The sequence below is a fragment of the Ctenopharyngodon idella genome, chromosome 16 (assembly GCF_019924925.1).
Source record: "Ctenopharyngodon idella isolate HZGC_01 chromosome 16, HZGC01, whole genome shotgun sequence".
In the NCBI taxonomy this organism is placed as follows: domain Eukaryota; kingdom Metazoa; phylum Chordata; class Actinopteri; order Cypriniformes; family Xenocyprididae; genus Ctenopharyngodon; species Ctenopharyngodon idella.
In genome coordinates this window covers 25187362-25203341 of record NC_067235.1, presented here as the reverse complement: position 1 = coordinate 25203341, position 15980 = coordinate 25187362, and the positions used below count along the sequence as shown (strand labels likewise).

At 37.0% G+C, this 15980-nt stretch overlaps 1 protein-coding gene across 3 annotated transcripts; it reads left to right on the top strand.

Moving 5' to 3' along the window:
- Positions 1 to 401: 401 nt before the first annotated feature.
- On the top strand, positions 402 to 15599 carry cblc (Cbl proto-oncogene C, E3 ubiquitin protein ligase). 3 transcript variants are annotated; one of them, XM_051864261.1, is made up of 13 exons: positions 402 to 1318; positions 1561 to 2163; positions 5181 to 5327; positions 5428 to 5584; positions 7736 to 7857; positions 7966 to 8103; positions 8188 to 8275; positions 8423 to 8554; positions 9218 to 9415; positions 14266 to 14412; positions 14591 to 14646; positions 14876 to 14931; positions 15140 to 15599. In XM_051864261.1, the coding sequence occupies exons 2-13, from the start codon at positions 1775 to 1777 to the stop codon at positions 15295 to 15297; spliced, it is 1788 nt and encodes a 595-aa protein (XP_051720221.1). In that variant the 5' UTR covers positions 402 to 1318; positions 1561 to 1774; the 3' UTR covers positions 15298 to 15599. The 3 variants fall into 3 exon arrangements, with proteins under 3 accessions (XP_051720221.1, XP_051720220.1, XP_051720222.1); XM_051864260.1 differs by having other exon boundaries at positions 402 to 2163; XM_051864262.1 differs by having other exon boundaries at positions 418 to 2163; positions 14266 to 14394.
- The last annotated feature ends 381 nt before the right edge of the window (positions 15600 to 15980 follow it).

Genomic DNA, 15980 nt, shown 5'->3' with positions numbered 1-15980 from the left:
TATGAAAGAATAATGGGTTACCCGAATATAATATATTAAAAATGAAAAATTTATATAAATTCAGAGTTATGATTATTTCATAGGCTATGGATTATTCAGGAAAATCCTGAAGAAAAAATATGGGTTACCCGAATATAATATTTTAAAAACTAAAAATAAATAAAGATTACAAACAAAGGTAAAAAGTTACACATGGCATGGTCAAGAGAAGCTTATGTCATTCATGTCCTTTAGAGGGCCACAAAGAGCCAACTGTTTAAATCAAGTTAAATCTCAAGAAAATTAGTGCTTATACTTACTAGCTGCTAATGTGAGATTAATATCAGTCTCTAAATCGTTTATTTTTTATCTGTGTGGATGTGTTGAGTCTTTGATTTCTGTTAGGATGTTAGGATTGTTGTTCTTTTTATTTGATGTAGTTCTATTTTATTTTATTCTAAAGGGATATACCCTATATATTGAAGATATATTTAACATCATATCATGAAGAGTCTTATCAACATGGTATTAGTTTTAATGTTAATTAATTTATGTCATTTTAAGGCCAGCCCTACAAAAGCAAAGAAACTCTATCACTCCCTCCCTTCTATAGTCTTTTGTTATGTATTCAGGAAGTTGTTCACACATGGTCTGTCCAATACGTCACAATTCAAACAGCGTCCCAACTGCACACAGCCCGTGCTACACAGCTCACTCACAGGCACAAAAGAAAACAAACCTGTTTGTCTGCCTCTTAGCTACCCGGAAACTGATCAGAGAGAGAGAGAGAGAGAGAGGTGAATGTCTTGAGTTCCTGTCCGCAACCAACATGAGTGTAAGTGCCTCTTCAAAATTTTGGACACAGAGATACAATCAGACAGATTGAGAGACACCATATGGATGAGAGAGATAATGACTGAGCAAGAGCACTAAATGGCTGTGTGGGTGGAGTGACGTTGCAGGAGGCCGGTAGATCTGAGAGCAAAAATTAGTATCTGAAGAATTCATGTTTTAGGGTTTCGTTTAGCTTGTTCGCAACATCTTTGTAATGGAGAAATGTCAAAAGGACACCTGAACTTTGGAGCTTTTTTTTCCTCTAGAGCAATAGCATATTTTTTGACGACATCTGGAACCAACCTGCATACTTTTCGTAAGGTGTTGCAGGTGTGTTGTTTGAATAAGTGAGCTCTTCTTGTTCTGCTTGTGAAGCATCTGTATCCCTCAGTAGCAATGGTGACAAACATCTCTCGTCACTTCGTCGCCTTTGACCTGATCTGTGGACCTTGATATGGACAATTCAAGATTTTTCAACTGGATTATAGAACAAAGTTTTGCAGTGGTAAGATGACAATTAATTTCGAAATCATTACAATTACAGACATTTTTAAACCACTGTTTCATCATTATATCATCAACATCAGTGATAACAAGACAAAGAGTTACCTGGGAAGTGGTTTTCAGATGCACGCTACCTAAAAATAGATATCTTTTCTGAGAATAATGGGACAAACTAACCACTTGTTATTGTATCTGACAATTTGATAAGTTATAGGCTCAGAGGTTTTCATCTTTTCATGCTAGCTCTGCTAAAAACGATGCTCTCCATAGACTCAACCGATCATCAATTGTTGTATCATGCATACAAGAGGACAACTGAATCGAATAGACCTTAATTGTGTGAAGGAAGTGAGTGGATTCAACACTATCTTAGACAACTGTTGATTCAGACTCTTGTCTGAACATTAACATAGGCTGGCTAGCACTCCACGTGTGACTCATTGGATACAACTCATCTATGATGGCAACAGCTAGGCGTTCAGGGCCTGCAGGCCGAACTCAAATTCTTGATGCTTCTCAATCTATGTCCCAGTCCCCCACCAGTGCGGACCGTAAACTTCTTGATAAAGTTTTCAAGAGACTGGACAAACTGCATAAACTGAGCACCGACCCCAGGCTGGGTCTAAAAAACAGTCCGCCGTACCTCCCCGAGCTGGTGTCGGAGACGGCCATCCACCTGACAGAAGTATGGGCTCCCTACCGGGGGTCAATGATGGCCGTGCCACGAGGGGACGAGGGTGATTATCTGAGGATCCATATTCGACACTTGCTGGACAAGACAGATAGAGCTGTGCTGCTGTTCAAAGATGGCAAGGAGAAGATGTTTGAAGAGACATCAAGCTACAGGTAAGACAAAGACAAGCAGTTTTTAGTCTTTGCACACTGGTCACAGTATGTGTGCTCTTCAGGTGTCCACATTCAAACATCTCAAAGACAAGCAAAGTCGGCAGAATGATGGTAAAAACAAAGTATATAGATAGTAAAGCAGATTATTCCTGTTTGTTTTAAGTAGTTCAGTCAAAGATGTCCTTTAATACAGAATGGCATGTATAGTTTTTGTTATAGTTTTATAGAGTTTGCAATAAATAAATAATAAAGCATAAAATGCTGAAAAATGAATGATGTAAAAAATCTTTTAAAAAACTCTGGAAGATTAGGTATGCAGAAATGTATAATAATATACAATAAATAATATAAATGTCAACATTACTTTAATATCACCACTTCTCTAATAAAACCTCTCATGGTTCTATTATTGTTGTAACAGTCTAATCTCATCATTTCAAAAAAGATTACAATTAAGAGGCAGAAACATAAAAAGTATTAAAACTCATTGAAATTATTCACTGTGGGTTTAAATCAGTCATCAAATAAAATTACCACATTATTATTTAATATTCAACAGTGCTTTGATCTGCCTGCATTGACACCATTCTTTAAGAGCTGCTGTGCAGCCAAAATTATATACTAGTTATCACTGTAAAGCTGCTTTGACACAATCTGCATTGTAAAAAGCGCTATATAAATAAAGGTGACTTGACTAGACTATTAATGTGAAATGTCTGCATACTACAGAAGTACAATGCTTGGCAAAAATGTCCGCCAAAAAATGTAGATATAAATGCGTTCATGTCCATACATGTATAAAGAGAATATCATGTGCATCAGTTTTGCGATAGAAGACAGTATGTTCCTAGTATACCACTGACTGCAACAAAACGGCTTATTTATTAGTCTTAAGAAACCAGAGATGGCAGACCCTATTTAGTCTTGACCAAGTTTCTGGTCTGCTGCGACTACTAATGACCAGTGTGTATAGTGCGGCATTATCATGGAAATGGAGGAAACTTCCCTCTAGCAATGGAAGCCAGCAGTTAAATGTTATGTTTCGGCACAGCAGTGGCCATTCTGTCTACTTCCTGATCACAAAACTTTTTTTTTTTTTTATTCATGGCAAAAAGAGAGAATGAAATATTCTCCTCTAATAATATATTAAGTTTAAATAACCTAAAATACCCAATAGATAATATTCAGTCTACTCTTCATTTATCTTCAAGTAACGGTAAATAAATGGCTTGTTCGCAAGGTCTGCACATTGTTTTCTCTTCTCTTCTGTTAAAAGTTAAATAGCAAGACATACAGGTCACAACTGTTTCTTTCTGCTTGTCCAGCAAATTATTAAATGTTTCACACAGCATGTTACAACTAGAAATTCAGTGTAGAAAAACTAATGATCTGAAGGGAAACAGTCTGTCACACACACACACACACACACACACACACACACACACACACACACACACACAGGTTTGTTTTTTTATCAAAGTGAGGACATTCCATAGGCGTAATGGTTTTTATACAAACTATACATTCTATCCCCCTACACTACCCCTACCCCTAAACCTACCCATCACAGAAAACATTCTGCATTTTTACATTTTTAATAAAACATTGTTTAATATGTTTTTAAAGCTATTTTAAATATGAGGACTCGTGAAATGTCCTCATATTTCATGTTTACGTCGTAATAACAGTGTAATACCCATGTCATTATACAAATTTGTGTCCTCATAAATCACTTAAAAACCCACACACACACGACTATGCTGAAGACATACATAATCTGAACACCATATGTTTAATATATTTCATAAATAAACAGTGGTTCACACTTCATTCCTCAAAGTTTTAATTTTTCAGTGTGAAGCATGAAACACACACACACACACACACACACACACATATATCGCTCCTTGTGACTAATTTATTTTATTCATTCACTATTAAAGGGATGGAATCACCACGCAAACCTATTACAGTACATGTGGGTAAATTTAGCTAATTGCACCTATTTTGTGACTGCTTGGCAATGCTGAAACCGTGTCAACATGGTTAGTGGACAGGACAGTGTAAACGTGTGGTGGAAAATTTAAAAACTCAACTAAAGGAAAGTTCAAGCCTAAGAAGCGGTGCACTAGGTACTTTGTGGCTAAGCTAGAGATAAAAGTAGAAACTAAGCTGTCATATTGCCTGAGTGGAAAAATCTGTTGCATACAAGCTATAGTTGGTCATTTTAAGACCCAGGCCAGAGAGTTTATGCATATGCACCTTAACACACTAAACCACATTATCTACAGTCACACAGAAATAGCCTCAATGAATGTCAAATACAAGAAGATTTATTATTTAAACAATCTCTCAAAACTCTTAATAGTCATAAATATATTAAAATTAAAAGCAGTGCTTTTCTCAAACATTACTACAGCATTTTTAAATAGATTGCATATTACATCTGCCATGTTATGTTTTTTTATAATATAATATAATATAATATAATATAATATAATATAATGTATTTTCTTTACATTTAGGAGCAGCTTTCTTTGTAAAGAATCAGCGTGCAGATTATTTGACAAAAATAGTATAACAAATGAATGGTGCCGATCTGTGCTGTGCTGTGTAGAGGATGCTGACATTACCATGACAACTTCTTTGATCAATTAGTAATGGAAAATTCTGTCACCACAAACACTCAGGACAGGATGTATCAAAGTACTACTTCCTGTTTCTAGTACTTTAGAGTGTGTTGTGCTTATCTTTTTTTTGTTTCTTTTTTTGGGTGTGTTTGTGTGCATGCAGGAATATGTTGTTAATAAACTTGTTAACATGATTAAATCACACAACAATCGTCATGTCCTCAAATTAGTAAATAAGCACCACAGATCTCCTGTGCACTGTGCCAACTTTATATACAGACAGATGTGTTTTACTATGTGCAACATGCACTAAATATTTTTGTTCATATTTATTAATTAAAAAAATATGTTTTAATGTTTAATGTTTTAATTTGCTTTCTCTTTCAGGAGAAATCTTACTAAGCTGTCGCTTCTGTTCAGCCACATGTTGAACGAACTACGAACTCTGTTTCCTGGGGGACGATTTCAGGGTGATACTTATAGAGTTACAAAGACAGAGGCCAAAGATTTCTGGAGGAAGGCTTTTGGACACAAGTATGACAAAAATAATTGATTGAATGTGTATTAACCACTTAAACCGTATGCATCCATTTTTGGACAATCATCCCTCTCTCTTTCTCTCTCTGTCTTTCAGGTGTATAGTGCAGTGGAACATTTTTAAACAGCAGTTGAGGAAGGTTCATTACTTCGAAGAGGGAATGGAGGCCATGGCTTTGAAGTCCACAGTTGATCTCACTTGTAACGATCATATATCCATCTTTGAGTTTGATATTTTCACCAGGCTTTTTCAGGTATCTTGAGCTTGAGGAGAACTTCTGTTAGACACTACCTATAATATGCTTTGGTTGCTCACATGACTAATGCTTCTTAAAAATACTTAAAAACTTCTTAAAAATAGCAGACTCATTCCATGAATATGGTATGTCGTTTTTTTTTTTTTTTTTTTTTTTTTTTGAGACTTAAATATGTTTGATAAACTAAATCATATAAAATAAATATAGTATGAAAAGTAGATCAAATGGGCATTTTGGCCTGATTGACTATTTGGCTGTGATTTTGATCATCTTATACAAAAGTCTTATCATTTACATAATATTGATATTAAGATTACTGTAGTAAAAATAAAGAATTAAAGGGTTAGTTCACCCAAAAATGAAAATTCAGTCATTAATTACTCACCCTCACGTCGTTCCACACCTGTAAGACCTTCGTTCATCTTCAGAACACAAATTAAAATATTTTTGATGAAACACTTTCAAGGTCTAGAAAGGTACTAAAGACATTGTCAAAACAGTCGACGTGACTACAGTGGTTCAACCTTCATTTTATGAAGTGACGAGAATACTTTTTGTGTGCAAAAACAAAACCAAAATAACGACTTTGTTCAACAATATCTTCTCTTCTGTGTCATTCTCATACGTTGTTTACGTCCAGCGCTTCCAGTTTCTAAATTTCTATGCCAGTTTCTGTGACCAATACTGAGCCGGCGTTCGGACGTAAACATGGAAGCCTTTACTGTGCTTACAGCAGCAACTGTGTAAGGATAATGACAGGCAAGAGAAGAGATTGTTGAATAAAGTCGTTATTTTTGTTTTGTTTTTGCGCACAAAAAGTATGCTCGTCGCTTCATAAAATTAATGTTGAACCACTGCAGTCACGTCGACTGTTTTGACGATGTCTTTAGTACCTTTCTGGACCTTGAAAGTGTTGATTATATTGCTGTCTATGGACGAGTCATATACCTTTTGGATTTCATCAAAAATATCTTAATTTGTGTTCTGAAGATAAACGAAGGTCTTAAGGGTGTGGAACGACATGAGGGTGAGTCATTAATGACAGAAATTTCTGGGTGAACTAACCCTTTAACTCATTTTAATGACCAAAAAACATAATATTTATCTGTTACATGTTTTGTTTCAAATTATTTACAAATTCCCTAAAATAACATTATTTGGACCCTTTCTACACCATTTTATTACACAAATTGATTTGTGAAGCTCAGATTTTATCTATTTAATTTTGATATATATTTTATGTTTATGCAAAATGGCAAACCCCACAGAAATTTAAAATAAAATAAAACATTTATATAAAATATATCTATAATATATTTCTTACAAGTTTAAAGGATTAGTTCACTTTGAAATAAAATTTACTCCAAGCTATACTCACCCTTAAGCCATCCTAGGTGTATATGACTTTCTTCTGATGAACATAATCATATTAATAAATATTCTGACGCATCCAAACTTTATAATGGCACGGAACAGGAAAAAAACGAGTATGAAGCTGAAGAAAGTGTCTCCATCCACATCCATCAATCATAAACAGTTCAAAACGCTTACACTACATCCTATACCTTCCGTATTCAACTTATGGAAAAAGCTTAACTGATGTGACGCCAGTTCCGTTTTTTTTTCGTAATTTGAATATGGAAGGCGGTCTGGCGGAAGCTAGATATTTTACTTCATAACTTGTTAAATATGGATTTTTTTTTTTTTTACACAAACGCATCACTTCACTTCAGAAGGCCTTTATTAACCCCCCGTAGCCGTGTGGAGTACGTTTATGATGGATGGGTGCACTTTATTCAGCTCATACTCGTTGATCCTCGCTCACTGCCATTATAAAGTTTGGATGCGTCAGTATATTTATTAATATTTCTCCGATTGTGTTCATCAGAAGAAAGAAAGTCATATACATCTAGGATGGCTTGAGGATGAGTAAAGCTTGGGGTAATTTTCATTTCAAAGTGAACTAATCCTTTAAGGCATTATTTTATATTCTATTTATTAAAAGTGCCAACATGACCTCCTGGTCCTTTCATTCCTCCCCTTACTTTTTGTTTGAATTTGTTTGCATTTTGCTCCTTTGTCATTTTCTTTTTCATGTTGTAATCACTTCAAAACATAAAGCTATTTAATCATCTATTCTGCCTTTAGCCCTGGTCAACTTTGATAAGGAACTGGAATCACTTAGCAGTAACTCACCCTGGATACATGGCGTTTCTCACCTACGACCAGGTCCGGGTTCGACTGGAGCACTACAGACATCGTCCTGGCAGGTGAGACATGCAGCAGACAATATCGGGGTTAAAAATAAACAAGTATTTATTATAGGATGCTTAACTGTAATACTAAAACTCTTACTGGCTTTCTCTCTGCATCCACAGCTACATCTTTCGTCTCAGTTGCACACAAATGGGTCAGTGGGCGATTGGTCACGTGACCAGTGATGGCAGCATCGTGCAAACCATTCCCCAGAATACACCTCTCTACCAAGCACTCATACAAGGTTTCAGGGAGGGCTGGTGTGTATTATTTTAGGAAAAAAAATACACACTGAAATTAAATCTGTCATCATAATGTTAACATAATAATACTTACATCTGCAGCTACTTATACCCCGATGGACGTGATGTGAACCCTGACCTCACCAGCCTGTGCAGTCCAGCTAACAAGGGTCGAGTCAAAGTCACAGAGGTAACTGAAAGTCAATAAATTAAGGTTTCAAATTTATTTATAATTTGCTTGTTTCTTTTATCTCTTGAATGCAAGTGCATTTTTGTCTCTAATGCAAGATGCAAGACTTCTTTCTCTCTCCTTCATTTGTTCACTTTCTCTCTTCAGGAGCAATATGAATTATACTGTGAGATTGGCAGCACATTTCAGCTCTGCAAAATCTGCACAGAACGAGACAAGGACACTCGCATTCAGCCCTGTGGGCATCTGCTGTGTCAGCCCTGCTTGACTGGCTGGCAGGTATGTTATTTTCTTATTATGCTCAAACCTTTACATTTACATCTCCCATTCACACTTGAATTCACACTCACGAACAATTATGTTGAGGTCACACCCAAAAAAACCACAATCAGAACAGCTATACAGCACATGATTACATGATTGTGTTCTGTCAAATATATAAACATAATAAATAGAACAACTTAATAGAGTATAATTCTGTTAGTATCAATAAACCAGTAACATAAACTGATAATTAAATACTTGCAAAAAGCAAAGTCATTCAGGAAGTAGCGCTGCACGAATTATAGTGTTTGCCACAGCGTCATGCAGCATGACCTGACTTTTTGGCTCAAGCTTCCTGCCTGTGTTTGATCAAGCATGTGTGTGCGTGTGACTGATTTTCCACTCTCATGTTCACAGTTACACATCATTGCATGTTAAGATAACATTTACCTTAGAGAATGAGAGGATGTGATGCATTTCTGCAGCTCTAGAGTTATTGTAACACATTCAGGTATTGTGCAACGCATTCTCGTAAGATGCCAAGAGACCAGCAGATCTTTCATGTGGTATGATGTCTCTGGGAACTAAGAACTCGAGTCCATGGTTTTGGTGTCCTGTGCATTAGATAAGTGGGTGAATTTGCGTTTAGAAAGTTGTGTCACTCCCTCTAATATGCAGAAGTCAGATGGACACACATGTCCCTACTGCCGCTGTGACATCAGAGGCACGGAGTCCATCCTCATTGAGCCCTACCTGCCAGCGAGAGCCAGGAGGGCAGGGGGGAATGAGGAAGAGGATGAAGATGAAGATGAAGATGACGAGGATGATCATGAGGATGTAGAGCTGGTAATGAAAAAACTGGCTTGTATGAAAAAGGTGAGAGTGCATAATTCAGGAAAGTTTTGCGGTTACACTTTATTTTGATGGTCCACTAGATCCACTAACTTCTCAACTACCTCTCATTCAAGTATTAGTAGGCTGTAATAGACTGTTAGGTTAGGGTTAGGTGTTAGGGTTCGGATTAGTAGAATAAGTTGACATGTAGCTGTAAACCCTGCAAACAAGCCTGCACTTGCCCTTTACAGGCCCACTTAGGGCTAGCGTAAGGGCCCCCAGCAGGCTGGCAAAACGTTGGCCCCTTAGCGCTGGCCCTGCATGGGCAGCCCTCATTTAGCCCCCAGGAAGCCCTCACTAGGCCCACAAAGGGCCCGCACTATTAATCTACAACAGTAAATCTGGCAGCACAAGGTGCCAAACGTATATCATTAATGAAAATAAAGGGTAAAGATTGTTAAAAACGAAATGGTCAATGACTGGGAGAAGCATCTGCCAAACAAAAACTGTAAAATTAAGCTAAATCATCCTCTGTAAAATGTAAATCTCTTTTAGTTAACAATTAGCTAGCAACAGTACACACGCATGAGCTGATATAACTATCACTCCATCAGCAGCTACACAGTTATTGCCTTTAATTAAAGCAACATGCAGCATAACATCAGCATTTTTAGGCTCATCATTGACTAAAGCACTGGCTCTACTCTTCAGCACGATGGTGACCCACAAAACTCAGACAATAGAAACAGAACATTTAAACATTAAACACTAAACAATCTCTGCATCTTCACTTATTACAATCCAGTATGACTTTATTTCTTTCATTCAAAACTTCTTATTAAAAATGAACTGAGGTTTAGATGTTTTTGTTTTATTTAAAGTAATACAGCCGTTGCTGCCAGTCATTTGACTGGCATTGTATTAATTACAGATTATTTTTGTAATTTTACATACATTTGTATGTAATTTAAGAAAACAAAAAAATACAGTAATTTTTCTGTATAAAAAATGTGAATTACTCTAATTTGTCATTACTTTTTATTCCTTCTGTGCAGAGTTATAAATGGAAGGTCTTATTGAATTTCACATTAAATTTTAAAAAGCAGCCAAACAGAGCGTAGGAAACGAAAGTGGGCTGCCTACACAAAAACTGCATGGGCCCAAACGTACAAAAGTTGCTCCAGGCCCGAACGGGCTGGCCCACACTGGGTCATCATAGGCTTAATGTGGGCAGTCCGCTAGTGTGGGCTGCTCACAGAGACTCCACAGTGAGCCCAAAGCTGTGGGCCTTGCCTGGGCAAGCCCACACTGTGCCTATTTAGGTTTGGTGTGGGCTGGCCCTAGCCCACTGTGCCCGCAAAAAGCCAGCATGGGCCCCGCAGGGGTATTTTTGCAGGGAAAGTTACTTATATTCAGTAGAATGTCTGTTGGGAGAAATATTATCAAAATAAAGTGTTAGCAGATAGTAAGCAGACAGTCTACTAATACTCTAATGACAGTTAGTTGACATATAGTTGCAAAGTTACTTAGTAGAATGTCTAAAGTTGACCATCCAGATAAAGTATTAACACTTTTGCTTGCCAATCTGAAACCTACATCCTTACTGAATTTTATGACTGCTTACATTATCTAGAGTTTATTGAATATTTCACGCGACTTTACCCTTATATGTTTACTCATATGTTCTTTGTTTGCATTGTTTGCATTTTTGTATTATATTTGTATTATCAACCACATTCACACAAAACGCCAAGACCTCTAGATCTCACACTGTTCTTTCAATCAAAATGCATTCACATTAAACAAATAGACACTCTAAATATACAGCAGTGTAATGACTAGATTATAGGTGATTAAACTAGGAATGCACAGTATTGGCACTATGTATATATTATTGTATATTTAATTGTGAATGCTCATTTCCCCTGTTTTAACATTTACATTACTGTTGCCATCATCTAAAGTTTACAATTTACACTCACCAGCCACTTTATTAGGTACACCTTGCTAGTACTGAGTTGGATCCCCATTGGCCTTCAGAAGTGCCTTAACTCTTCATGGCATAGATTCAACAAAGTGCTGGAAACATTCCTTAGAGATTTTGGTCCATAATTCACCATACTTCACTTGTCTCGCTGCACATTCATGACGCAAATCTAAGGGGCCCTAAGTGTGCCAAAAAATATCCCCCACACCATTACACCACCACCAGCCTGAACTGTTGATATAAGACAGGATGGATCCATGCTTTCATGTTGTTTACGCCAAATTCTGACCCTACCATCTGAATGTGGCAGCAGAAATCGAGAGAGATGAGACAAGGCAATGTTTTCTAATCTTCTATTGTCCAATTTTGGTGAGCCCGTGCGAATTGTATCTTCTGCAGACCTCGGTTGGAACGAGTGGTTATTTGTATTACTGTTGCCTATCAGCTCAAACCAGTCTGGCCATTCTGCTCTGACATCTGGCAGCAAGGCATTTTCGCCCACAGAACTGCTGCTCACTGGATATTTTCTCTTTTTTGGACCATTCTCTGTAAGCCCTAGAGATGGTTGTGCGTGAAAATCCCAGGAGTCTGAAATACTCTGAATTTGCATTAGGGATGCACCGATACCGATACCAAGCTCATGTACTTGTACTCGTAAAAATACCCCCGATACCAAAGACCGATACCTCACGTGACAACTGACAGAATTTTCCGTGCATAGAGACACCGTCGGCAGCAGCAGAGACAATGTCAGCTTCAGAGGTGTGGAAATACTTCAAAATTAATGATGACAACACACACATTGCGAACTGCATGCTTTTAATCACAATTCGTTATTGATAAGTGAAGGCGGGATAGGCGGAATCGCGCTGAATGACACAGACTAGAAGTGCTCTCTCTCGCGCGCGCTCTCTCTCTTTCTTGCACGCGATCCCAGTTCTCTCAGACAGCGCGCGATCAGTTCTCCTTGCGCCTGAATGGTCAAATGCACACATAGCTGTCAAAGTGTCCATCGTGTGGAGTATGGACATAACGTAATCACGTAAATACAGTCGGTTATGGCTTAAGTGGACGTAAATGTTTGGGTGAAAACAGGATATGTGTCAGTATGGATTCGGTCTTAAAGGGACCATAGCCTATATTTGTCATTAATGTTAATAAAAAAATGTTTATTTAATTTGTATCTCTGTAGTATTTGTTGTATTGTTTGTAATTTGTTTGTAAATTTCTTTATATATAACAACAATTATATATATTGGTAATTATGCCCTTTGAAGGTTATTGGACACTGTGAAATTTTTGTTCTTTAAGTTTGTGACAAGCACATAAAAATTATTACTTTTTTCATTAGAGTAATAATAAAGAAGCTGTCCTACATTCATTAGTCTCACTGTGTTGTGCTTGGAAAATGGCAACATCAAAAAAAAAGAGAGAAATTAATAAATGTATAGGCATCGGTATCGGTATCGGCGAGTACTAGAAAAAAGTACTCGGTCCTTAAAAAATGGTATCGGTGCATCCCTAATTTGCATATACACATATTCAACAAATAATAACATATAATAAAATAAAACCTTTTAAAAACATTTACACGCCATTAATTCATTCTCTAAATAATGTACAACAGTTTCAAAATGACTCAAAGACACCAAGTTATGTAGCCTCAGTTTTGTTTGAAATCAATTCCAGTCAGAGGTTGCGGCATATTTAAAGGCAGTTTTACCAAGTTCAGTTCTAACGGGAGGTAAAATTAATAACCCAAGCTTTATATATCATTAAGTACCAGTGCATTTTCCTTCGAATAGTTAACAAAGACCGAGCAAATCTTTTATACAATATCCAATGATGTGTTGAGAATTTACAATCCGTTATTAATCAATAAAGGTACATGCCTGAATGCATTGAGTTGCTGCCATGTAATTGACCGTTCGCAAAGACCCGCCCCCTTTAGTTACTGTTGCTACGTCCGACAAGCCATGCCGCTCTCACACTACACATCATGTTCTCACGCAGTGAATAATACATCGTGGAGCAAAGAGGACAACACGTCGACAGACAAGACAGAGCAGGTTACTTTTGATATGCAACAAGGTCTCAAATTTCAAATTGTCATTTTTAAGGAAATTTAAACAATAAATACCATTTTGTGGCTCTTTAATGTGTAGTGACAGATCGCTATAGTGCCTCAGTTTAAGCGGCTCGTGAACCGATCATCTCTTCCTACTAGTTCATTTATAGCATCAAATAAACATGAATGAACATCATAAGGAATGTTGCTTCAACCACGGAAAGATGTCAGTACACACCATTTTTCAAGTTCAAGTCCACCGACGTTAATCTACTAACTCCGCTAACTGCTTTGTCGGACAAAATGGCGGATTCTGCGTTATGATTGGTTAGATCGCCTGTCAATCAAACTCCCGGCGAAGAGTCAATTGGCTGATTAGATATTTGCATTAATAAGCAGTTGAACAGGTCTACTTAATAAAGTGGCCAGTGAGTGTACTTGTAGCATTTCAAATGATTGTTTTTAGTTTTAACATTTTATTATTGTTATTTTATTTAGACAAATTAGTATTGAATATTAATATCTGGTATTTATCGGTTAGTGGCAATGAAATGAAAATGATGGCTTATCCCTAATTGCTAGAATTTTATTATCGGAGCATGCAACGCTAGATTAAACTATTTTATCAAGCATTTTGTATTCTCAGATGTCTGTTCTGATGTTTGTCATTATGTATTGTATCATATATGTATCAAGCTGCTTTGCTAAGAAAATGTCTGCTTAGACAATAAAGTTGAATGTAAGTGTAGGTTTATCTATTTTCCTGAGTCTGTGCATTTCTTCACTTCACTCCGACTTTAATGGTTGATTAATCTCATTCCTCTCTCACTATTACAGATATCACAGGACGAGTATCAAGTTCCCCGTTCCGGTCTGTTACCTCCTCCCCTTCCTCCCAAAAGAAATTCACTCTCGCCATGTCCTTCTCCCAAAACACACTCCAGATCTTTTGACGCAGGCATACAGGTCAGCCAGTATAGTTTGGTGGGTTGGTCGGTCTGTCTGTCTGTCTGTCTATGTTTTGCTTTTTAAACCACTTTTTGGTTGGTAACCCAATTATGAAATGAATAATGTTACTTTTGTTAAGTGCATGGTCCTTAGTAGTTAGTAAGTGAATTCAAACTGATCGTTATCATGAAAATAAGTTATGTTTTCTCCCCAGAAAGTCAAACACAGTTCCTGGTCAGAAAACATGCTAAGACAAACTTCCTCAGATAGGTAAGAAAATATCTGACTAAGCATTATTTTACAGCATATACATGGGTAAGATTCTCCTTGCAGTAATGACTATATTAGCATTAGATTATCTACCAGGACGTCTTTGTGAACTTAAAGGGAACTCATGTCATGCATCCACTAAAAATAATGTTGACACTAAGCAAAATAACTAAGTTCTGTTTCTGTCATCCTTTTACTCCTTTACTGTTCCCATTCCATCCGGATTCAGAAGCGAGGAACTTTTGGAAGACTTCCGTCCCTCCTCTTTGCCATGTGGTAGACACGGTGGGTATCATAACTAACCTTGATTAATCTCTGTGTGCTTATCATAACTGTGATCATTTTTAAGCCTGAGAATACTTCTGACATTCTCTTGAACAAGACAACCAGGCATGACTTTTGCTGCTGTTGTACAGGCATCTGGTGGCAGAGATTGTAATTACATAGAGTATAAACCACATCTGATGAAAAATAATTTCCTTATCTCTCTTAGGTGGGATACCCTGGGAAGGGCCTTCAGAAACTGTAAAAAAGAAGAGGAGAGCGAAAAGAAGGGACAGGGAAGACGAGAGTGAGAGAGGTGTGGCGGACTCAGCATCTCTCTCAGGAAGACACTGCCATGGGGAGACCCAAGAAAACACTTCAACCTGACAACAAAATTTCATCTCAGACTTCAGACTGTAAAATATATTAGCAAGACAAAGAAATCGTGCGATATCATCAACACTGGACAACCAAAATAATTCAAAGGACTTAATATTTACCAGATTCAGAAGAGATGTGTATATAGGAATGTTAGTTCAATTGATCTTTGCATTGACAAAGCAGAAAACACATCTTAATGCTCACACATTTTAAGACATTTTAAATTCTACCTCATGCCTACTAAATGTTTAGAGAAAAGCACTGTTTTGATAGATCGCATTGAATAAAAAAAATTAAGATAAAACAAACAGACTTTTTATCTCTTCTTTCTGTCTCTGAATTTCTGAATTTACATTCCGATAAAAACTGTTTTTCCAAGGCTGGCTGTAAATGTGCTCCAAATAGTGGCGTCTCCCTCATTAATGATCTATAAACTGTCTTTGCTGCCCTCTGCTGGATTGAGACAGAACTCCATTTGTGTTAAAATACTGGAGTACTTTGATTGGTTTAGAAGTGATTGGGGATCACCTGAATGCATTCTTCCAGTTCCCTTCATTCCTTCATTCTTTTATAATGTGCCATGGTTAAGGTAAACCTGACTTTCAAGACATACAACATTTAATCTGTTTGTTTTGCTCCCCCGTTTTGCTAGTAAACCGAGGAAATAAAATCAGAAACATTTTACATAA